Source organism: Hyperolius riggenbachi, chromosome 9, assembly GCF_040937935.1.
Source record: "Hyperolius riggenbachi isolate aHypRig1 chromosome 9, aHypRig1.pri, whole genome shotgun sequence".
In the NCBI taxonomy this organism is placed as follows: Eukaryota; Metazoa; Chordata; class Amphibia; order Anura; family Hyperoliidae; genus Hyperolius; species Hyperolius riggenbachi.
Window position 1 is genome coordinate 18,812,730 of NC_090654.1, and position 25,874 is coordinate 18,838,603.

Here is a 25,874-nt window from a genome sequence, read left to right on the forward strand (position 1 = left end):
AACGCAGCCAAATACGTGTATAACGCACAGCATGCTGCAGGAAGAGGAAGTGACACGCATGACCATTGCAAGAGGCTCCTCCAGAAGGGTCAAAGCACGACTTTGTTGGAAGTCGTCTGGCTTAAAGAGAAATTCCGCCCAAAAATTGAACTTTATCCCAATCAGTAGCTGATACCCCCTTTTACATGATAAATCTATTCCTTTTCACAAACAGACCATCAGGGGGGTGCTGTATGACTGATATTGTGGTGAAACCCCTCCCACAAGAAACTCTGAGGACCATGGTACTCCTGGCAGTTTCCTGTCTGTGAAATGTCACCATGTAATAAATGTCAGAATGTAAATCAGGGATTTAAAAGATTTTACAATGGGCAAACACTGACTAAATCATTTTTACATCATTACTGTAAAAATGAAGCACTTTTTTTAGTACATTATTTTCACTGGAGTTCCTCTTTAACCTATTTTGGTTCCTGGATGTAAAAACTACGTCCAGGAACCATGTGCGCTACCGCGCGCCCCCCCGCGGCCGATCGCGCGCGTGCACGCGCACTCCCGGCCGCGGATTCGGTAGCCAGGGAATTAATGTATCGGGCTATGGTGCCCGATCACTGATTCCTCTCCCCGGCTGAAAAAGCGACAGCTTCTCTCAGAAGCTGCGCCTTTTCTGGCCGTTTCCTCCCCGATGCGCCACTCTAAGCATGTGTTACGCTTAGAGTGACACCATGTAAACAAACTCATGGCCCCCATCTTGTGGCCAAAAAGTAATACTACAACTGAAAATAAAAATAAATTAAAATGAACACACATTTACATTATAAATCTATTGTTTACCCCCCACCCTCCCAAAACTACCCAAACAAAATGTTTACTATAAAAAAACAAAACATTACAATAAAAAAAAACATGTAAATATTTACCTAAGGGTCTAAACTTTTTAAATATCAATGTAAAGATGAAATATTTCTATATTTTTTTTATTTTAAACTTGTTAATAGTGATAGATGCAAAATGGAAAAAATGCACCTTTATTTCCAAATAAAATATTGTCGCCATACATTGTGATAGGGACATAATTTTAACAGTGTAATAACCGGGACATATGGGCATATACAATACGTGAGTTTTAATTATGGAGGCATGTATTATTTTAAAACTATAATGGCTGAAAAGTGAGAAATAATGAATTTTTCCATTTTTTTCTTATTCTTCCTGTTAAAATGCGTTTACAGTAAAGTGGCTCTTAGCAAAATGTACCCCCCCAAAGAAAGCCTAATTGGTGGCTGAAAAAACAAGATATAGATCAGTTCATTGTGATAAGTAGTGATAAAGTTATAGGCTAATGAATGGGAGGTGAACATTTCTCTCGTGAAAACCACGGAACCTGAATGGGTTAAAGGCATGCCCATGAGAGGTGCTTGGAGTCCCTTTAAGCCATTTGGCTAATTCATGATATTGGCATTGGGCACCAGGCATCAGGTTCTCGAAGAAAAACACTATAAATCCTCTTTCCGGTCTTCAATCCAGCTTGGCGCTCACACTAGAACATCTCTTGGGATTTTTGGTTATTCAGAATGAAACAGCTTGGCCTAGATTCCAGGAATGTCCACAGATGCTTATAATAAGGCGGTTTTTGTGCATATTTGTTTGCTGTAATTTTAATTAATGGATTAGAAGCTGTAAGACTGGATGCCGTAGGAGATTGGCAGCTCGGTACATCCAGATCTCTCTCCCAGTCACGGCCTGAGGAGGACATGGCACTTCTGAGAGTGAATGCTTCGGGCCATTGAAACGGTCCTTCTGGAAACAGAATAGTATTCCTGCTGTGATTGTTATGATAAAGTGGGGCATTGTGCCATTCAGCACATAAGGTATTCACTTGATTTTTTTCTCTTTTTTTTTTTTGTCTGCATATTTAGAAATAAAAAGTACTCTACTAGCACAGAGCTTGAGATTTGTGGAACCTTTTGAGGAAATTTGAGCGCATGAGGCAAGTGGACAAAAAGGGCGCCGCCATTCACTCCCATAATAAATATCGCTTGATGGGCACTGAACAGGAAAAAAGGGCGCCAGAGGTTAACGTTTTCAAACTGCGCTTGTGATGATTTACGTTTACAAAATGCGCCCGTGACAAAACGTTTACAAAAACACTAAACATATGTATCATATTTAACTAAAACGTTATTTAAAATGTTATCACTAATAAAACGATCTGTAAGTAAATTGTAATATATTTTTGAGGGCCCATTCACACTAGAGCGTTTTGCAGCGAATTCGGCAAAACGCTCAAACGCTAGCGCTTTTTAAAAGCACTAGTGTAATAAAACCCTATGGGCCCGTTTTTACTTGGGCTATTTGCGCTAATCGCCGCAAATCGCCCAAAAATGTGAAACGCGTCGCCTGCACCATTTTCAGGCGATTTCCCGGCGATCGCGTTTCAGTGCTATAGAAGCGCTAAACGCGATCGCGGTGCCGCAGTGTTTACTGATTTTTTTCCGCTTTAAAAATCACTCCTGCAAATGCCGGCGATTGCAAGTATGAATGGGACCTTACAGTCACTATTTGTAAAACATTGTTAACCACACAATAAAGCGATCACTAAGGGGGGTCATAGGGTTAGGCACCACCAGGGGGGATTTAGGGTTAGGGACCACTAGAGAGGTTTTAGAGTTAGGCACCACCAGTAGGGATTTAGGGTTAGGCACCACCAGGGGGGTCTTAAGGTTAGGCACCACCAGGGGGGTGGTTAGGGTTAGGCACCACCAGTAGGGATTTAGGGTTAGGCACCACCAGTAGGGATTTAGGGTTAGGCACCACCAGGGGGGATTTAGGGTTAGGGACCACTAGAGAAGTTTTAGAGTTAGGCACCACCAGTAGGGATTTAGGGTTAGGCCCCACCAGTGGGGATTTAGGGGTTAGGCACCACCAGGGGGGGTCTTAAGGTCAGGCACCACCAGTAGGGATTTAGGGTTAGGCACCACCAGGGGGGATTTAGGGTTAGGGACCACTAGAGAAGTTTTAGAGTTAGGCACCACCAGTAAGGATTTAGGGTTAGGCACCACCAGTGGGGATTTAGGGGTTAGGCACCACCAGGGGGGGGGGGGGGGTCTTAAGGTCAGGCACCACCAGTAGGGATTTAGGGTTAGGCACCACCAGGGGGGTGGTTAGGGTTAGGCACCACCAGTAGGGATTTAGGGTTAGGCACCACCAGGGGGGTCTTAGGGTTAGGCACCACTAGGGGGGTCTTAGGGTTAGGCACCACCAGGGGGGTCTTAAGGTTAGACACCACCAGGGGGTATAGGGGTTAGGCACCACCAGTAGGGATTTAGGGTTAGGCACCACCAGTGGGGATTTAGGGTTAGGCACCACCAGGGGGTATAGGGGTTAGGCACCACCAGTGGGGATTTAGGGTTAGGCACCACCAGTGGGGATTTAGGGGTTAGGCACCACCAGGGGGGGGGGGGGTCTTAAGGTCAGGCACCACCAGTAGGGATTTAGGGTTAGGCACCACCAGGGGGGTGGTTAGGGTTAGGCACCACCAGTAGGGATTTAGGGTTAGGCACCACCAGGGGGGTCTTAGGGTTAGGCACCACTAGGGGGGTCTTAGGGTTAGGCACCACCAGGGGGGTCTTAAGGTTAGACACCACCAGGGGGTATAGGGGTTAGGCACCACCAGTAGGGATTTAGGGTTAGGCACCACCAGTGTGGATTTAGGGTTAGGCACCACCAGGGGGTATAGGGGTTAGGCACCACCAGTGGGGATTTAGGGTTAGGCAAAACCAGAGGTCTAAGGGTTAGGGATAGGTAGAGGTAGGGTTCTGTGTGAGAGTAGAGTTAGGTTTAGTTGTAGTAAAAGTAATATTTACTAATGTTTTACAACAGTTATTACGAACGTACTTATATATTTTTTTTCATCGTTATAAACATTTTCAGATTTTAGTACATGAAGAAATGATAAATGAAGGTTATACACAATATTACACAATTATAACAACTATACGTATATTATCGTTTTTTAACAAACGTAATTATAAGTTTTACTTTTAAAACAGGGAAGATAATCGTTTTCACAATTTGCGATTTCATACACACTATTAAATGTTTTTTAATCTGTAAATCATTGTTGTAAACGAAATACAACACAATATTTTTATAAACGCTATTACCGCTTATCGTTTACTTTTTTCCTGATGCCCTTTTTTCCCAACACCCTTTTTGCATAGATGCAAAGATGACAACGCAAGGAGCCATGTACTGACAGAGGAGCGTGCCTTGGGAGGGGGAGGGTGGAGGGTGCATCAGCCGGCTTGGGGCCCTGCCCATTTAACAAATATTTAAATGCATAAAGAAGAGGGATTATTTTTAGTAATGAGACACATTCTTAACATGCATTTTTAATGTGCTTTTGAGATGATCTGGGGGCTAAAAATGCTGTTTTGTTCACTTTTAGGTGACCGCACACAATTTTATTTTTTTGCTTGTTTTTTTTTTTCCACCTAGAGAAATCTGATTGATCTGATTGATTCCGCTTGATCAAATGGATTTGTTAATTATATCAATATACCATATACTTATGATCAATTTATCCCCCCCCCCCCCTTCCCCCCTGCAAAAAAAATGTAATGCAACAATCAGTTTTAGTATTTTTCTATCTGTTTTTCTCCAACACTCATTCAAAAAAATCTTCTATTTTTCCGATGAAAATTCCTGCACGCTGCACGCCGACATGTTTATTCCATATGTTTTTAGTACTTTGTTTTTATTTAGATTTACAGCACTATAAATGTATTTTTAAAGCTAATGGGAACCACAGTTTAAAATAAAAACCCCATACTCACCTATGGAGAGGGAAGGCTCTGGGTCCTAATGAGCCCTCGATGCAGCGCTGTCCCGGGAGCAGTATTTTACTCATTTGGTCAACTACTGCTTGCTCTGCTGGCGAAGGTGACTTTGTAAAGTCTTCTGGAGCCCGAGTGCTCCTAAAGGGCTGGTGCACACTGAAGCGGTTCTGGAGCGTTTTTTAAAACGCTTTCCGGGGGAAAACCGCTTGGCTGATGAAAGTGAATGAATTTTCCACAAACGCAAACTCGGGGGCGGCAGCATTTTTTAGATTTCTGAGGCGTTTCTGCCTCAATGTTAAAGTATAGGAAAGTGGAAAACCGCTGTGAAAAACGCCAGATCAGAGCGGTTTTCCAGGCGTTTTTGTTACAGAAGCTGTTCAGTAACAGCTTTACTGTAACAATATATGAAATCTGCTACACAAAAACGCTGCAACAAACGCTAGGCATGTTTAGAAAACCTCTCTAAACATGGCTAGAATCGCTCTGAAATCTGCTCCAAAAACCTCTAGCGTTTTGCAGATCTGCTAGAGGTTTTTGGTGTGCACTGGGCCGAAGGAGCCGCCTGTCTTTGGGCTCCCAAAGTCTCCCGTGACGGGGGATTTAAACGAGGGATCCTGCGCTGCACTGAGGGCACCGGGAGAGGAGAGGGAAGGTTGTATAGGACCTAGAGCCTTTCCCCTCCTTAAGTAAGTTTCTGGCTTTTTATTTTATCCCCAGGTTCCCATTAGCTTTAAAAATGTTGATGTAAAATATTAGAAATTAAAATTACATATATAGCATGTGACACCAGCAGATGGCGCTCTAAACAATCCAGCATCTAAGCCAATGCATTCAGAAATGAATGTTTTCCATAAAGTCAGATAGTTTGATTAAGAAAACCAAAGTAATTTGTCCAGGGAGGGGGAGGTGTTTAGATAGCCAGGCAGTGGTATCCCCAGTGTAGATAGCTAGCCATGGTGTCCCCAGTGTAGCCGGGTGTCCCCCATATAGTCAGCAGCCATTACTCACCTCCCAAGCTCCAGCGATGAGCAGCTCTACCCCCCTCCACTCTGGCCAGAATCCTCGCTCGCACTGCCGTTACATTCCAAGTTGCGGCTTGATGACGTCATCAAGCCGGGACCCGACTTTAGAGGCAGAGCGAGCAGGGATTGCGGGCAGAGCACAGGGGAGTGACAAACGCCTGGGGAAGGTGAGTCCTGGTTCTCTTCTTCCCCCCTATCACCGCCAGGGGCGTAGCAATAGGGGGTGCAGAGGTAGCGACCCCATCGGGGCCCTTGGGCCAGAGGGGCCCCGAAGGGCTCTCCCTCAACTACAGTATTAGCTCTCTATTGGTCCTGTGCTCATAATTATCACTTCTATAGATACTTTGAATGGTGGTAAGCACTAACAAACTGTTCCCCATCCTCTTCTTGCACCTCTGACACTGTAGTTGCCATTGGCAGGTTTTGGTGCGCAGTGGCAATTGTTATGTATAGAGTGCTTGGGGGGTCCTACTGTAAAACTTGCATCAGGGCCCACAGCACCTTAGCTACGCCACTGATCACCGCTGCTTACGGTGATCACTACGATCAGCCGGCGATTGCATTGATCTCATGATCAGGAGCCAATCGCGATGGCTCCTGAACAGTGAGGGGAGATGTCGGCTTAATCTCCCCTCTTTGGTGCGCACGATCGCTACGGGAGCGGTAAAAGCTGGTGGGGTAAATCCTACACCGCATCAGGCTTAGGCAGCCACAAGTGTGGCGTAGGATTTACTACTCGCGGCCCCCAGAAGGTTAAAGAAGGTGCCTCCTGGGACTCAGCACCTGCTGTACTTGGTAATTTAGTGTCATACTGGTTAAGGGCCTTTGACATGGGAGACCAGGGTTCAAATCCTGGCTAGGGTCAGTACTTTTTCAGTAAGGAGTTCAAGGCAAGACTCCCTGAGGCCTGGAACCCACTACAAAACGCTATCGCTAATCGCAATCGCTAGCGTTTTGTATGAGCAGTTTGTAAGCGATTTCATGAGCGTTTTAGGGAGCGATTTTAAAAAGTGTATCAATTTGCCAGCGGTTGTGTAGCGATTAGCGATTTAAAATCTGATTGGTCCTTTCAATTATTTTTTAATTTTATTACAGTTTACAGTAAATTTAAAACGCTAGCAAAATCGCTCCATGCAGGTTTTGATGAGCGATTACGCCAGTGATTATATACTTTACATTGAAGCTCAAACGCTAACAAAATGCTGCATGTCCTGCGTTTGTGATTTTGCTAATTGCAATCGCTTCTGGAATTTACACCATCCATTTACATTGGCAGAGCGTTTAGAGGAATCACTAGCGATTTCTCACGCTCCCTAAACGCTCAAAAAATCGCTTTAGTGGTTTCCATCCCTAACACTGCAGGGTGGCCTCTTGAGCGCCTCCCAGTGGCCGCAGCTTTTGTGAGCTTTGAGTCCAACAGTAGAAAAGCACTATACAAATGTTCCGAATATTATTTAGAAACCGGAAGGACTTAGCAAACTGAATAACACAGTCGCTAAATATTCTTGTAAAGCCAACGTTCTGCATAAATACAGAAATATGCAGAAGTGGCACATAGTAGAATGTAGTCAATTATCCAGGATACCCACTTTTATGGTAATTATCCTGGTTTCAGCTTCAGAAACACTTCCTATAGCTGCATATGTATATGCAGGTATATTGTATGTAGCCCCACCCTCCAAATGAGGCTTAGCCTAGGCTGTTTAGCTATGCAGAATTCTGCTCCCAGAGCACTCTGGGAGACCAGGACTGAACATCATTCCAATCAGTAGCTGATACCCCCTTTCTCATGATAAATATTTACCTAGATCATCAGGGGGCTCTGTATGGCTGATATTGTGGTGTAAGCCCTCCCACAGTGTGAAGTCAGGGCCAGGGCCATGACATCTCCCTTTCTGTGAACCTCGTTGCATTGTGGGAAATAACGGCTCTTTCCAACTGCCAAGCAAGCAGCATCTCCCTGTGTGCATAGAACTCTTAATAACGAATTTTCCATACAGATCACCTACCAGGACTAATGATGTCACCACAAGGGATACATGTCAGAGTGTAAATCAGGGAGAGGAAATATTATACAATGGGCAAACACTGACTAAATCATTTAGTATAAATTGTAATACAGTAATATTGTAAAAAAAAAAAATAAGCAATTTTATTCATTAAAGAGAGTCTGAAGCCATTTAAAATACTTATTTTTACCTGATATTTATGTTAAAGGGGCACTACAGTGAAAATCTGTAAAATTAAAAATATGTACAAACATACACAAATTATTATTATTTAGTATTTATATAGCGCCGACATATTACGCAGTGCTGTACAGTGTGTGTATATATATATATATATATATATATATATATATTGTCTTGTCACTAACTGTCCCTCAAAGGAGCTCACAATCTCACAATCTAATCCCTACCATTGCCATATGTCTATATTATGTAGTGTAAGTACTGTAGTCTAGGGCCAATTTAGGGGGAGCCAATTAACTTATCTGTATGTTTTTGGAATGTGGGAGGAAACCGGAGTGCCCGGAGGAAACCCACGCAGACACGGAGAGAACATACAAACTCTTTGCAGATAGTGCCCTGGCTGGGATTCGAACCAGGGACCCAGCGCTGCAAGGCGAGAGAGCTAACAACTACGCCACCGTGCTGCACAAATAAGAAGTAGATTTTTTCCAGAGTAAAATGAGCCATAAATTACTTTTCTCCTATGTTGCTGTCACTTACAGTAGGTAGTAGAAATCTGACAGAAGTGACAGGTTTTGGACTAGTCCATCTCTTTATAGGGGATTCTCAGGGATATATTTATTTTCAAAAGCACTTAGTGAATGGCAGTTGCTCTGTCCAACTGCCAAAAAACTGTGTCGGGAGCAGGGAAGCTGGACAGCATCTATGTATAAATCCTTTTTAGGGAATATCTTTATAAAGAAAAAAAGCCTTGCTGAGAATCCCCTATGAAGAGCTGGACTAGTCCAAAACCTGTCACTTATGTCAGATTTCTACTACCTACTGTAGATGACAGCAACATAGGAGAAAAGTAATGTATGGCTCATTTTACTCTCGAAAAAATATACTTCTTATTTGTTTAGGTTTGCACATATTTTACATTTTACAATTTTTCGCTGTAGTGCCCCTTTAAGCAATATGAGCAGTGCTGAGTAAATTCTGGCAAAGTTTCCCTCTGACAAGGCTGACAGTCACAGAATGGCACATTCGGTATTTGCAGAAGGAAATCATAATTCAACTTTTAACATAATTTGCTATAACATATATCAGTCAATCTATTTCAATTGGCAGAGAATTCCTGAAATTGACAGAAAGTTCAAATCCCACAATTGCGTTCTGTTGCCTCTATGTCTGGTGTACATCCCCCCCCCCCCCCCCATTTCCCTTCTGCCCTTTGCGCTCCAGAGATCGAGATTGATGGACCTGTTACAGCAGGGTACACCTACATCCGTGTAGCAGCAGGAGGACAATTTGGGTTCTGATTTTTTTTGATTATTTTTTTTCGTGATAGCAGTACAGGCGAAGCTCAAAAAATTAGAATATTGTGCAAAAGTCCATTTACTGTATTTCAGTAAATCAACTTAAAAGGTGAAACTAATATATGAAATAAGTACCCTTTGCAGGTGTTTGTGATGAATTAGCTGATGCTTTAGGTAAAATGTTTGAATTTTTTTTTTCAGGTTCCCATTGACTTAAAAATGCATTTTATTGATAAGATGTAGATTTATGCCCATTGGGCTTTGCGCAAGTTGTAGAATAGATTAGAAGATCTAAAGAAAAAAGATCAAATGATAGTGTGGAGCCCGCTCGGTACCACCTGCTGTCATGTTCCTCCTCCAGCATTCAAATCTTCTGCACACTAGAAACGCCGGTATACCGATCTCAGAGCCCCATCAGAAGCATCAGGCTCCCATTGGTTTACAAAAGACCAATGGGAATCCTCTATGTGCACCAGGGAGGATGTTCAATGGTCCACTACTCAGTGAACCAATAAGAGTCCTCAATTCAAGGTGTGTATTTTAGCCCCTGTGGGGATCTGCACACTTCTGTAGGTTTCATTTCATTTGCAGCTTAGAAGCGCTGTCAATTGTTTGCTGCCTTTTGGAAAATAAACAATGAGGGCTCATTCACAGTAGGGCGATTAGCGGGCGATTCCTGCTAATTGCCAAAGCACTAGTGCTATTCTAACCTATGGCAGTGTTCTTGTGAGGAAACGCGGAAAAGCCGCCGCGTGTGCCAAGAGCTAGGCGGCTGACTCCGCGTCCTACGCGGCGGTTTGCACGCGTCCGGTTGTGTGGTGGAACGCGGAAAAGCCGCCGCATGTCCTGACAGCAAAGCGGCTGTTTGCATGCAGCAGCGTGTGCTTGGTGTGGCTGGGTCTGTTGGTGCACCTAGGCAGATGGAGAGCTATGCTCGCGCGGGCCTGAATTCAGGACCTTTATACCTGCAGAGGAAGTGTCAGCTGATCAGGAAGGTCAGCTGATTCCTGCAGGACTCATGATTGGCTGAATGGTTCGGGCGGGGCAGCAGAGTCCAGCAACTATATATTCTGCTGCTTATTCAGTTGCTGGTTGTCTGGCGTGCGATCACATACGTGGGAGCACCCAGATCCGTAGTCAGATCCGCAAGTGTGCCGGGACCAGCTGGAGCTGTAATCCTACACTTAGCTAGATTCTGTTGATAGCTTAAAGTACTAGTTTGATTGTGATTATCTGTTTTTACCTTTTGCCTGTCTGACTATCCTCCTGAACTCTGATTTTGTACCTCGATATTTCTGATACTCTGTTGCCGAACCCCGGCTCGTCCTTAGACTCTGCTTCTGCCTACTGATCTTGTACCTCGATATTTCTGATACCCTGTTGCCGAACCCTGCCTGTACCTGACTCCGCCTTTGCCTCTTGATATTGTACTTTATCTGTCCGTGTGTGTACGACCTGGCTTGTCCGACCTCGAGAACCGATCTCACTGTTGGAGGCGGTTCCCCGTTCTATCAGTGACACTTCCTCCAGAGTGTTACTTTTAGACAATCCTTCCTACTCGCAGCCTGACTCCTCCCGTCTTGTAGAGTCCAGGTCTGCGGAAGGAATCCATGCAGTATACCTTACTGCGCTGAGGCTTAGTCCTCAAAGTGTTACTGTTACACCAAACACTACACTCTACTCAGGTGAACAGAGGTTAGCTGGTATATCGGATTATCGGTGATACTGCAGCTCACTTATAATCTGGTATATATCTGTATTCCCAGTGATACTGCAGATCACCGGTAATCAAATCCTCTCTGTGCTTCACCGATCGTTACAGTTCTCACTGCTGCGAATAGCGCCAATTGCAAAACGCGTTACCTGCAGTATTTTTGCTGCATTTTTGTTCTTAGTAAAGCACAATCGTTCTGAATTGTGGAAGTGTCCATTGATTTTTACTGCTCTAATCGTGGTAAAATCACTCATGCTAAGTGCTGTAAACGGGGAATGAGTGTTCTCCCTGGTGATTTGAATGGATGGCGGCAAGCGAGTATTTTGCAAAATGTATGCGGCAAGCGGCATAGGCTAGCATTGATTCCGTCGGCCTCTGTCGCGTTCCACTTCATCTGTCGATCTGGAAAAATCATGCAGGACCCAAACTTGCTTTTTACTTGTCAGAATAGAATGAACAGATTCCAAACGGACAGATGTGAAAACTGTTATTACTTTGCATAGGATCTAGGGTTGATTGGAAAAGACGAATTCCGATTTTGTCAAAATTCAGCATTCTGAAGGTAAATACGGTGTTCCGAAGGCATTTTATATTGAAGTCAATCGTTCTGCGGATTTGAAAATTGGATTTGGAAACAAGGGTTTTTAGCAAACACTGTGTGAACACAATGGCTAGGAAAGTGAAAACTGGCTTCTGGAACAAGAGTTTTCAGCACACAGTTAAACCAACAAAATGGCCACCAGGGAATCCGTGGTCCCCTTAGGCCATGATAGAGTGCCAAAATGAGCGGTTTACACATGGATCAGGGGGTCCAGGGTGGGGGATTCCCTAGCCCTCTGGATCCCCCATTAATGTGAAAAAACGCTAATTCTGCCACTTAATGTGGTCTCGGGGGGCCAGGAAATCCCCAGTGGCCATTTTGTTGACATCCCTATTGGCCCTAAAATTCTTGTTTCAGAAGCCAATTTTCACTTTCCGAACCATTGTGTTAAAGCCGTGTTTGCTGAAAATTCTTGCTTTCAAAGACAATTTTCACTTTCCAAACCATTGTGTTAAAGCCGTGTTTGCTGAAAATTCTTGATTTCAAAGCCAATTTTCACATTGGCAGAACAGAACGTGGTACTCGAAACAGTGTAATTTCCAATTTTCATGATTTTACTCAGAATAGTTGCATTTTCAGATGTGAAAATTCCGAGAGCTCATCCCTAATAGGATCTATCCCATTCAGTTCCAATAAACGGAACATTTTTACGTGCTTTGCGAAAGGAGGCTTATGGAAATGAATGCATGAAAACACAGCTACATCTCTGGTTATTTTAGCTTTTACATTTCAAAGTTGCTCCGTGTGCCGGTGGGTAATCGACCTTTGCTCAGTACCAGTCGGGCTTAGTCTTTGCCAGTGTCAGGAGCGGGATATAAGTGGATTACGCTGCCACAATCTGACCTACAGCGGACTTGTTCTCAGAGACTTGCTTAATGCACAAATAATTCTGACATTCATCCGCAGTGCTGCAGGTGTCAGAATGTCAGGCTCACAGAACTCCTCGGATTTGTTGGGCGTGTAGAACTTAAAAGCGTTTATTAAAGAAGCGTACGTCCTTTCTTCAGTGACCGCTGACACCATAGCCTGGAGGCTACAAACAAGTCCCGCAGGGAAAACAAAATTCATCTCAGGCTCCAAAGTTTTAAACGATGAAAGAGCAAAGCTGAGAAAGAAAGTATATTCTAAATTTTGTTAGGGTAAAACCAACTGAATGTTGATTTTTGAAAAATGCTCTACATTAATTACAACACGCTTTCAAATGACCACCCTCCAAATGTATGTAAAAGATATTAATCCTTTAGCAGCCAATTTATTTAGAGGCTTGCAAATGCTCCAGGCCAATTTATTTTAGCACTTTTTTCTTATTTGTTACATTTCCCAGCTTCTAATTAGTACTGCTGTAATGTGTATTTATGGCCTCTTGTCACTAGGGGGCAGTGTTAGACAATAGCAGAGGATTTCTGCTTTCAGTTTCTGTAATTTCTGCTAGTAGAGAGAGATCAAGCCATTCCAAGAATTTACAACTCAAACGAGATATCTCTATTGAAATTGCTAATGGGTTAATAAAAATGTCTGATTTACTAAAACAAAAATTTGAAACTCCGCCAGGAGGGGCGGCTAACTGGTCTGAAACACCACTTATGTAGACGATGTGCCCATGCAGCGAGATGTCCAGCAAACAGTTTTTGCTGGACATCTCACATTTTTAAAAGTAGTTTAAAAGTGTTCTTTTCTTTAAAAAAATAAAATGTTTTTTTTTTCCAAAAAACTTCCTAAAGAAATTGTGGTCTTCTCCAAACCATGTTAACCCTTTAATTCACCATGTTGGATGGGTTTGAAGATGGGTCCATCAAGTATGGAGGTCCACCCCTTGACTAATACCAACCAAAATATTTCACTCCCATTCCCCCCCTTCCATTGCAAAGCCCCAGTGTCTTAATGTTAAAGACAATGGACTTTTTCCATCTTCTGTGTGGCCCAACAAGGAGGAGAGGGTTATAGTACAGTGCTTATGGTACAATATGACCATTTACTAATAAAATGATGAACAAATAGCTCCCAGTATCAGCCAGGTAAATAGGAAAAATGGGTAATTTATGAGTCCTACCCTATTTACCATAGAAGTTTAAGTATTAAAAATAATGAATAAAGACGCAAGTTTTTAAATTACTTTATTAAAATCCAGTGCTGTAATCCATGTTTTTGTTTTAATAGTTTTTCTTCTCAGAGGAAATAGTACATTTTAGGGCTATCGCTTTAAAAAAAAAGAGTCAAATAATGCAAATTAACTCTGCATGTAAGCTATGCCGTTATCTACAGTTCTTATATTAAAACAGTCATTTTTGTTGTTTGTGATTATTAGTGATTAATGTTTGTTGGTTTATTTTTTGTTTTTCCCTGGAGGTCTACCAGTCACTAAGTGAGGCTACAGGCGGCTGTGCTATGCTGAGCTCCCCAGGTTGCCAGGAGATTCTTCTTTGATCTTTTTTCATAAGAGGGAGCTTCTAGGTGCAATCTACACTGATTGTAATAAGAAATCTGCTATTTTACTAATGGGTCAGATTTCTGACAGTAAACATTGCATAATTATACAAGATGGCTGCCTCCGCCATTAACTCATCATGACCTGAGAGTGTGTTTGGGGGAGGGTGTTGTGATTTCTTTTCACAGGTGACATTACTTTTAGACATTGGCAGGTAGGATAACTATAGATTACTAGTGACCTAAGCCCGTTTGAAAACGGGCTCTAGGTCTGTCATTACTGCGCGCCGCCAGTAATGCACCAGCCACGCGCGTACCCGCTGGTCGCACGCTCCCTAGCCCGCCCGCTCTGCGTCCTGTCCTAATGGCTGTCAGCGCTTGACATGCGCAGTAGCGCAAAAGCACTGACACACGGACAGGACACAGGGACACTTGAGGATTATTAGGTAGGATAAGAAGTGTGTGTGTGGGGAAGGGGGGGCAAGTTTTTAATAGGATTTTATGCCATACTGCCACTCTCACAATTGCTTTGTTATATCCAGATCTCAGTCCTTGTTTGTCTTTTAGCACAGTAAATTGCCCACTTCAGTGCTATTGTATTTTATTTGCCCTTATTTGCGAGGAGGTGAGTACATCCACTTCAGTTTCAATGACTAGCTAATGAGAAGAGCTTTTGAGGTCATTCTGCATGCAGATGAATCTGGCAGAGTTCCCAGGCAGGAAGTAAACTACTTACTTACGCTGAAATAATAAAGAAAAACTGAAGAAAAATACAATATTTTACTAAATGCCATATATTTTTTGCAAAATTATACGTTGAAACTCTTGCCTTGTAGTGATGTCCTAACTTCAAATTTTGGTAGAAATTGGGCTTATTAGGACTATGGTAGCATAAGACTATGAGCTCCTCTGAGGACAGTCAGTGATATGACTACCGTATGTAGTCTGTAAAGTGCTGCAGAAGGTATCAGTGCTATATAAATACATATTAATAATAATAATGGTTGGACATTAGATTATGATTATGATAGGATTAGATTGCGAGCTCCTCGAGGACAGTCAGTGACATGACTATGCACTCTGTAATGTGCTGCAGAAGATGTCAGTGCTATATAAAAGCATAATAATAATATGGTAGGACATTAGACTGACTATGGTAGGATTAGATTGTGAGCTCCTCTGAGGACAGTCAGTGACATGACTATGTACTCTGTAATGTGCTGCAGAAGATGTCAGTGCTATATAAATACATAATAATAATATGGTAGGACATTATGCTATGACTATGGTAGGATTAGACTGTGAGCTCCTCTGAGGACAGTCAGTGACATGACTATGTACTCTGTAATGTGCTGCAGGAGATGTCAGTGCTATATAAATACATAATAATAATATGGTAGGACATTACACTATGACTATGGTAGGATTAGATTGTGAGCTCCTCTGAGGACAGTCAGTGACATGACTATGTACTCTGTAATGTGCTGCAGAAGATGTCAGTGCTATATAAATACATAATAATAATATGGTAGGACATCAGACTATGACTATGGTAGGGATTAGATTATGAGCTCCTCTGAGGACAGTCAGTGACATGACTATGTACTCTGTAATGTGCTGCAGAAGATGTTAGTGCTATATAAATAGATAATAATAATATGGTAGGGCATTAGACTATGACTATGGTAGGATTAGATTGTGAGCTCCTCTGAGGACAGTAAGTGACATGACTATGTACTCTGTAAAGTGCTGCAGAAGATGCCAGTGCTATATAAATACATAATAATAATATGGAAGGACATTAGACTATGACTATGGTAGGATTAGATTGTGAGCTCCTCTGAGGACAGTCAGTGACATGACTATGTACTCTGTAAAGTGCTGCAGGAGATGTCAGTGCTACATAAATACATAATAATAATATGGTAGGACATTAGACTATGGCTATGGTAGGATTAGACTGTGAGCTCCTCTGAGGACAGTCAGTGACATGGCTATGTACTCTGTAATGTGCTGCAGAAGATGTCAGTGCTTCATAAATACATAATAATGACAGAGAGTTAGGTAAGTAAAACAACTTACACAATTTAATTCGCTTCCATTCACGCAGAAAGAAAAGTTGTAAATTGTTAACCCAATATGTGTTAATTTGAGCAGGCATCTTAGTGTATTTTGTATAAAATTAACATTGTCTTTCAGGTTTTAGTACTAGTAATTGTTTGTTTGTTTGTTTGTTTGTTTGTTTTTGTACCTTTGCTCACCTTTGTACCATTTCAGGTTAGTCACTGCATTTGAACTGCTTACATTTTTGTATATACAAAACAAAACCTGTAATAATGGATAAAATAATGGTAAAACTCCGGACCAGTAAAACCAGAGAGAAGCTTTTGATATTTACCGATATGTGTGAATTGTAAGTGACCCCATTCAAAAGACCACCTCATTAGGAAAATGCCGGTAGACTCCCAAATGCAGAATGTTTACTTCAGTTTACCTCATACACTGCAAACGTGTAAATGTAATCTAAGAGGAACCTCACCCAATGTAACATGATAAAAATTGCTTTTATTTTACAATATTCATTTATAAATTAAACTACCTGTATGTTTGCCCATTGTACTTAGTCAATGTCTGATCGTTGTAAAATCTTTCCTCATCCTGATTTACATTCTTAAGGTGGCCACTAACTGTCCAATTTCTAGCGAAAAATCGTTCGAGCAATCAGAAATTCTGATCAGAAGAAAAATTGTCGGATGATTTTTTCTCGCTCATAATCGATTGTGCCCATCAACTGAGATTATTTTCAAACAAACCGATCAGAATTTCTGATCACTTGAACGATTTTTTTGCCAGAAATTGGACCGTTAGTGGCCAACTTTAGATTTATCACTGGTGGAGACATCTTTAGTCCTGTCAGGTGCACAACTATTAAATATACAGTTTTATACCCTTTCCACAGAGATGTCTTAAAACGTAATTTTTAATAAATAGCTTTAAAATCGTTAAGCCTGTACAATTAGATAAACTGTTCCCATAACGTAACTGGGAGAGGGGAAGGAAATGCACAGAGCCCTGTGAGTGAGGCTATATAAAACCTCCCACCCTTGGTAACCCCTCTTTCCAAGACTGTATCTTATCTAAACGCAAATCACCCCACCATACGATCCAACATGTTTCACCCTGTAAGATAGGGGCTTAGTCAGGGGTACTATAACAAAGTGCTAGAGTGCTCAAAAGTGCTATACAGACATTATAAATACATCAGACGTGGAAAACAATAAACAGCAAATGTGTTATAGCTTCGCGGCTATCATGACATAATGTCATAATAGCCGTGAGACTATGACACACTTGCTGTTTTTTGTTTTTAGTGTCTGATGTATTTATAATGTCTGTATAGCACCTTTGAGCACTCTATCACTTTGTTATATTACCTCTGTCGAAGCCCATAATTAACGTAAAATGCAGTATCCGGAATATAGTATTGCATTCTCCTATATATCGTTATTGTGTTTCTTTAAAGAGACTCTGTAACAAAATTTTTATCCTTATTTCTTCTACCCTATAAGTTCCTATACCTGTTCTAATGTGCTCTGTCTAACTGCAGCCTTTTCTAGTTGCACAGTGGCTGTATTATCTCTGTTAAATAATCTTCTCTCCTCTGTCGGGTCTGTCGGGCTGAGGCAGTCAGGCTGGAATGTGCTGTGCTGCTTGTGATTGGATATAAGCTATACACACCCTCTCCAGGCCCCCTGCACACTCTGTATGACTCACACACTGAGCTACTCTCAGCCTATCACTTGCTATGTCTTTTGTTCGTAAACACTGCCTAAAAATGGCAATTACAAGCCAGGATTGCAGCAGAGAGTGGCAGAAACAGCACAGAGGGGCACAGGAGAACATAATGAATAGAATGGTATGCTTTTTATTGTAAGAATTTTAGAGTACAGATTCTCTTTAACTTTAACAGATGGATTTTGAACCATGAATAAAATAGTTTGCAGCTATGGGAAGTTAATAAATAGATCTTAATCGTAGTTGAATAATAAAAAATATTGTGAAGAATTGCTTTTCCATTCCCATCGCTCAGCTGAAACTCCCGACTCCCATTATAGATGGTATCGTAGCCTCCTGCTATTTTTACGTATCCTAGCGAGGGAATCCTAGTGCTATTTCTTCATTTCCGCTATCTCTCTTTCCGTGATTTCTATTCCTGGCTTCTAAACTGAGATGCTTGAACTGTCGGTTATCGGGAAATATAGAGTTGTCAGGATTCCATAACTGCAACTGATTTTTGTCACCACATGTTGGACACTTTTTAGCTATAATAATTTTAGATTAAAACTGAAAAATCATTTTAAATGGATTTATTTTGGGGTGGAAGCAATGGAGTTCAACAAAAACGTGCAGTGTGTCTGCTGGGCAACCTATAAAATGCCACATGCATTCATTCAGGCTGATGATTGGTGCCTCATATCATTCTGCACAGAAATGAAGCATGGACCTTTCTTCTATGGCCCATATCACACCACATTGGGGTGAGCAAACGCTATTAAAGGTGGAGGAAGAAGCGTGAGCAAGCCTTTAGAGGTCACGCACCATTTTCAGGGCCAGGACATGGTTCTCCAACACTGCACCCCCCCTGAATTTGCCTGCCCTAGCAAAGGTAGCCAGATGAGCCCCCAGTATTAGCAGCCCCCTTCCCCAGTATATATAGACTGATGTGCCCCCAGTATTAGCAGCCCTCTTCCCCAGTATATATAGACTGATGTGCCCCCAGTATTAGCAGCCCCCTTCCCCAGTATAGATAGCCAGGTGTACCCCAGTATTACGTAGCCCTTCTCTCCACTATAGATAGCCAGATGTGCCCCCAGTATTAGGCAGCTCCCCTCCAGCATAAATAGCCAGGTGTGCCCCCAGTATTATCAGCCTCTCTCCCCAGCATACCCAGATGTTTCCCCAGTATTACGTAGCCCCTGCTTTGAGTATTAGGTAGTCCTCCTCCCTAGCTTAAAAAGGCAGGTTTGCCCCCAGTATTAGGAAGCCCTCCTCTACCCGGTATAGGTAGACTGATGTGCCCCCAGTAGTAGGTAGTCCTCCTCCCCAGCATAGATAGACAGGTGTGCCCCCAGTATTAGGCAGCCCTCCTCTTCCCAGTATAGGTAGACTGATGTGCCCCCAGTATTAGGAAGCCCTCCTCTACCCGGTATAGGTAGACTGATGTGCCCCCAGTAGTAGGTAGTCCTCCTCCCCAGCATAGATAGACAGGTGTGCCCCCAGTATTAGGCAGCCCTCCTCTTCCCAGTATAGGTAGACTGATGTGCCCCCAGTATTAGGTAGCCCTCCTCTACCCGGTATAGGTAGACTGATGTGCCCCCAGTATTAGGTAGCCCTCCTCTTCCCGGGATAGGTAGACTGATGTGCCCCCAGTATTAGGTAGCCCTTCTCTACCCGGTATAGGTCGACTGATGTGCCCCCAGTATTAGGTAGCCCTCCTCTTCCCGGTATATATAGACTGATGTGCCCCAAGTATTAGGTAGTCCTCCTCTTCCCGGTATAGGTAGACTGATGTGCCCCCAGTATTAGGTAGCCCTCCTCTACCCGGTATATATAGACTGATGTGCCCCCAGTATTAGGTAGTCCTCCTCTACCCGGTATAGGTAGATTGATGTGCCCCCAGTATTAGGTAGTCCTCCTCTACCCGGTATAGGTAGACTGATGTGCCCCCAGTATTAGGTAGCCCTCCTCTACCCGGTATAGGTAGACTGATGTGCCCCCAGTAGTAGGTAGTCCTCCTCCCCAGCATAGATAGACAGGTGTGCCCCCAGTATTAGGCAGCCCTCCTCTTCCCGGTATAGGTAGACTGATGTGCCCCCAGTATTAGGTAGCCCTCCTCTTCCCAGTATAGGTAGACTGATGTGCCCCCAGTATTAGGTAGCCCACCTCTTCCCGGTATAGGTAGACTGATGTGGCCCCAGTATCAGGTAGCCCTCCTCTTCCCAATATAGGTAGACTGATGTGCCCCCAGTATTAGGTAGCCCCCCTCTTCTTGGTATAGGTAGACTGATGTGCCCCCAGTATTAGGTAGCCCTCCTCTTCCCGGTGTAGGTAGACTGATGTGCCACCAGTATTAGGTAGCCCTCCTCTTCCCGGTATAGGTAGACTTATGTGCCCCCAGTATTAGGTAGCCCTCCTCTTCCCGGTATAGGTAGACTGATGTGCCCCCAGTTTTAGGTAGTCCTCCTCCCCAGCATAGATAGGCAGGTGTGCCCCCAGTATTAGGAAGCCCTCCTTTTCCCGGTATAGGTAGACTGATGTGCCCCCGATATTAGGTAGTCCTGCTCCCCAGCATAGATAGCCAGGTGTGCACCTAGTATTTGGTAGCCCACTTCTCCTCAGTTTAAGTAGCATGTTGTGTTATTGTGTATTAGGTCCCCCCAGGGGCGTAGCAATAGGGGGTGCAGAGGTAGCGACCGCATCGGGGCCCTTGGGCCAGAGGGGCCCCGAAGGGCCCTCCCTCAACTACAGTATTAGCTCTCTTTTGGTTCTGTGCTCATAATAATCACTTCTATTGATGCTATGTATAATGGTAATCATTAACACACTTCTCCCCAGCCCCTTCTTGCACCTCTGACACTGTAGTTGCCATTGGCAGGTTTTGGTGCGCCGTATCAATTTTTTATGTATAGAGTGCTTGGGGGGCCCCATTGTAAAACTTGCATCGGGGCCCACAGCTCCTTAGCTACGCCACTGGGTCCCCCCAGTATAGATAGCCAGGTCTTCCCCCAGTATCAGCAGCCTCCTTTCTCAGCATAGATAGAGCAGAGCGAGCTTCCGTCACTAGTCAGCACCAGCGGTTCCCTCTTCAGCCCGGTTACCCGGTCAGTCGCACAGTCTAAATTCTATGATGCCCTCTTGTGGCCACTATTGTAAAAGTTAAAGCAGGCAGTTTTGAATCAAGATAATACTATTTATTGGCTAATGTTAAAAGATTCAAAGTATAAACTTTCCACCACAAGGAGGATGTTTGGTGTCTAAGCACCTTAAAAAAAGAACAGAGACAACGGGAGCCCAAATAGCGCAATATGTAGATTCCGAGGGGTGTAATGAGTGATGTCTGACAGAGGCGCTAAATACGCCGGCTCATTAATCCTTTGGAACTGTGATTGGCCTGAGGAAGTGGGCTCAGACCCACGAAACACGTTGCCTGTGCTTCATAAACACTTTTGACATATGTCACTGTCGTTATTGAGGTAAGCCACCTCCCTTTTTTCGATTTTATTGTTTTTTAACTCCGTTTTATATACCCTTAGGAACATCTTCCCCCTTTTGTTTTTGTGTTTCCACCTATAGGACTTCTTCAGGCTCTAAAGAGGGCCTGCTGACTGAAAGTTTACTCTTTGAATCTTCTAAACGTAGCCAATAAATGGTATCATCCCGAATCAAAACTTCCTGCTTTCAATGAGGCAGAATTGTATTTTCAATTGTAGCATTCAAATGTCTTCAATGTATGTCATTAAAGGATCTATATTTTCATTTTACTGTTATCAGATGTGTTGAAACTTTACTAAATTCTTGTTGATTTTCTGCAGGTACCTGGCTATTCGCTACCCTCTGAAATCTAGAGACCTCCGCACTTCCAGGAACGCCTTGGCAGCTATTGCCGTTATATGGGCCCTTTCTATTCTGTTTGCCGGCCCTTACCTGAGCTACTACCACATTATTCTCTACAATCAAGTGCCCATCTGTATCCCCAACTGGGAAGACCGCAAGAGGAAGATCATGGATATTTCTACTTTTGTTTTCGGCTACCTCCTCCCGGTGCTTATTCTGGGTCTTGCGTACGCTAGAACTATCTGCTTTCTCTGGACTTCAGTGGATCCAGTAAAGACGGTGTCCGAATCCCGAAAAGCTAAGCATAAAGTGACTAAGATGATAATAATCGTTGCCGTCTTGTTTTGCATTTGTTGGCTACCTCACCACTTACTCATTCTTTGCTTCTGGTTCGGACACTTTCCCTTCAATAGAGTCACTTATGCCTTCCGCTTGGTCTCTCATTGCATGTCCTACGCCAATTCTTGCCTCAATCCAATTGTTTACGCTCTTATCTCTAAGCACTTTCGGAAAAGGTTCAAGCAAGTCTTCACGTGTATGCTTACCCAGAAACGGGCACGCAACAAGGTACACGCTGTGCAAACCGCCAACACCGTTGCTGGTTTCTACGCTGGGAACACTGAGGTCACCCAGGTTCAGGAGGAATCTGCTCGTGGTGGAAGAGCAGCGAGGGAAGACGTCATTGAGGAATCGAGTCCAGAGCAGTCAACGAATCACAGGGTAGTTGGGGTTGCCTGGGGAACGCGTCTGCCCAAGACAGTTGGCTTTTTAACAGAAACGACCTAAGAGGGAGAAATACAAGCCCACCAAACAGAATCTCATGAGCAGTATTCAGAGGGTGTGATAGGAACTTGATTTTGGCTGGCTCTAGAACATCATCTCCTGAAAAGTTCACTGCTAGAGACAACACTGCATGCATTGAACCATCTTTGGTTTTGGAGGACATATCGGCTTCAGCTGCTGAGCTAAACTCGAGATCGAGAATCTACCAGGCGGGTATAAGTGGAGATTGTGAATAATTTTAAACAACCTGGACAACTGCCCTTTGATTTACATTGTACTCTATCTTCTTTGGCTTTTACATCTCATGGAATAAGAACATGAGTGCTGCTTATTGTAGAGAATGCTGCTAGGATTACATAATGTGTACAGTTCTGAAAACTAACATTATGGACAAATCCCGAAACAACCAGGTTTAATCAAGTGCTACCCAAAGTTGTGGACCGCGTACATTAATTTCAGGCGCCATGGAAAATCTGGTGCAGGAACAGTGCCAATAGTAGAATATCTGTAAATTTACAGATACCCTACTGCTTAAAGTGTTAATTTTTGTTATTAAAATATCAGTAATTGCTAACAATATTTTACTATAACTAAACCTAACCCTACTCTCACACAGAACCCTCCACTAACCAAGCCTAACCTTCCCTGGTGGTGCCTAGCCCTAACCCCCTCTGGTGGCACCTAACCCTAACCTTCCTTGGTGGTGCCAAACCCCAAGACCCCCCCCCCTTCCCGGTGACACCTAAAACTAAGACTATCCCTACTGGTGCCTAACCCTAAGACCCCTCCTGGTGGTGCTTACACCTAAGATCCCCCTGGTGCTGCCTAGCCCTAAGACCCTTCCTGGTGGTGCCTAACCCTAAGACCCTTCCTGGTGGTGCAAAAAATGAAAAGAAAAAGCAGGAAAAAAATGATAATTATCTGGTGCTGTTTGGCGCCCAAATTTGCCCGTAGTCACCGGCTTCACCTGCTTAACAACAGAGAAAAAACCCTGCAAAAATTATAATTATCAACTTGCCGATATTTTCAATGTAAGTCTATGGCAGCGCCTGATTTACCCAAAAGCCGCATGCGCCCGATTTGTCCGATACCTTGTGGACCATTTAAATATGCCAGAGATGCACATCCCAATAGGCAAATGAAGCGATAGAATGAATCAAGGTACCTAAAGTCGTGAAACAACCAATATCTGATTGCCTGTGATTTCATCAATGTTGGAAAGAAATCAGGACCTATACTGAAAATCTATGGCATACATACACCTACAAGATACCAGAGAACTGCTATAAGTTCCAGCGATAACTTGAAGAAGACAATAATGGACATAAAATAACGATTAAAGCAAAAGGGGTTTAATGATGATTTTGTAGGGTGCTAATGCCCGATGCTAACAGCAACCATAAGACACCAACAGGAAATGCTAACTGAAACACCTGCCACTGTATTAAGCTAATTTTTGTTGTATGTGCAAGAAAGCCACAATCATGTTTCTGATATACATAACTAGAGTTCGCAGTTAAGCTTTTAAGTGTGAATAGTATTTACTATCCCTTAAAGCAAACCTGAACTGGAAATAAACTCAAGAGACAATTAATTGTATGTGTAGTAGTCATGATAAATAGAATATTTCTGAATTCTCACATTCATCTTTTCAATTTAAGGGCCGCAATTCTGATTTTAAGTGTTCACATAAGTCAGTGTGACGTAAAATCTGGTTCACTCAGCTCCCACATAGAAATACTGACCTTTTGAACTTTTTAGCACTACCCTGTTATTAGGAATGCTTGTTCAGTGACATACAAGTGTTTCTCTACTTCTAACTACTTTTTGGGAGAGCTACCACTGCAATTTAGCCTTTACAATTGCACAGATAAAACACTGATTTATTAACCCTTGCCATAAAAAAACAGGCACGTGATCATTAGAGTTGGGCCGAACGGTTCGCCGGCGAACGTGGTTCGCGCGAACGTAGGTGGTTCGCGTGCGGGTACCGCACGCGAACCTTTTGCGGAAGAAGTTCGGTTCGCCCCATAATGCACTGAGGGTCAACTTTGACCCTCTACATCACAGTCAGCAGGCCCAGTGTAGCCAATTAGGCTACACTAGCCCCTGGAGCCCCACCCCGCCTTATATAAGGCAGGCAGCGGCGGCCATTACGGCCACTCGTGTGCCTGCATTAGTGAGAGTAGGGCGAGCTGCTGCAGTCTCTCATATAGGGAAAGATTAGTTAGGCTTAACTTCTTCCTGGCTGCATACCTGTTCTGTTCAGTGAGCCCTCAGCCCACTGCATACCTGTACTGTGATCCTGCCACTGCATACCTGTACTGTGATCCTGCCACTGCATACCTGTTCAGTGATCCTGCCACTGCATACCTGTTCAGTGATCCTGCCAGTGCATACCTGTTCAGTGATCCTGCCACTGCATACCTATTCTGTTCAGTGAGCCCTCAGCCCACTACATACCTGTACTGTGATCCTGCCACTCCATACCTGTTCAGTGATCCTGCCACTGCATACCTGTTCTGTTCAGTGAGCCCTCAGCCCACTGCATACCTGTACTGTGATCCTGCCACTGCATACCTGTTCAGTGATCCTGCCACTGCATACCTGTTCAGTGATCCTGCCACTGCATACCTGTTCTGTTCAGTGAGCCCTCAGCCCACTGCATACCTGTACTGTGATCCTGCCACTCCATACCTGTTCAGTGATCCTGCCACTGCATACCTGTTCTGTTCAGTGAGCCCTCAGCCCACTGCATACCTGTACTGTGATCCTGCCACTCCATACCTGTTCAGTGATCCTGCCACTGCATACCTGTTCAGTGATCCTGCCACTGCATACCTGTTCTGTGAACCCGCCACTGTATACCTGTTCTGTTCAGTGGACCCGCCACTGTATACCTGTTCTGTGAACCCGCCACTGTATACCTGTTCTGTTCAGTGGACCCGCCACTGTATACCTGTTCTGTTCAGTGGACCCGCCACTGTATACCTGTTCTGTTCAGTGGACCCGCCACTGTATACCTGTTCAGTGAACCCGCCACTGCATACCTGTTGTGTTCAGTGAACCTGCCACTGCATACCTGTTGTGTTCAGTGAACCTGCCACTGCATACCTGTTCTGTGAACCCGCCACTGTATACCTGTTCTGTTCAGTGGACCCGCCACTGTATACCTGTTCAGTGAACCCGCCACTGTATACCTGTTCTGTTCAGTGGACCCGCCACTGTATACCTGTTTAGTGAACACGCCACTGCATACCTATTGTGTTCAGTGATCCTGCCACTGCATACCTGTTCTGTGAACCCGCCACTGTATACCTGTTCTGTTCAGTGGACCCGCCACTGTATACCTGTTCTGTGAACCCGCCACTGTATACCTGTTCTG

The 25,874-nt window shown here is 43.6% G+C and overlaps 1 protein-coding gene across 5 annotated transcripts in view; it reads left to right on the top strand.

Moving 5' to 3' along the window:
- GALR3 (galanin receptor 3) overlaps positions 1 to 24,083 on the top strand; it is a 46,908-nt gene extending 22,825 nt beyond the window's left edge. For all 5 annotated transcript variants that reach the window (XM_068251398.1, XM_068251397.1, XM_068251399.1 and 2 more), the window contains exon 3: positions 21,685 to 24,083. In XM_068251398.1, coding sequence (XP_068107499.1) covers positions 21,685 to 22,492 — 808 coding nt within the window. In that variant the 3' untranslated portion in view covers positions 22,493 to 24,083. The remainder of the gene's footprint in view (positions 1 to 21,684) is intronic.
- Positions 24,084 to 25,874: the final 1,791 nt, after the last annotated feature.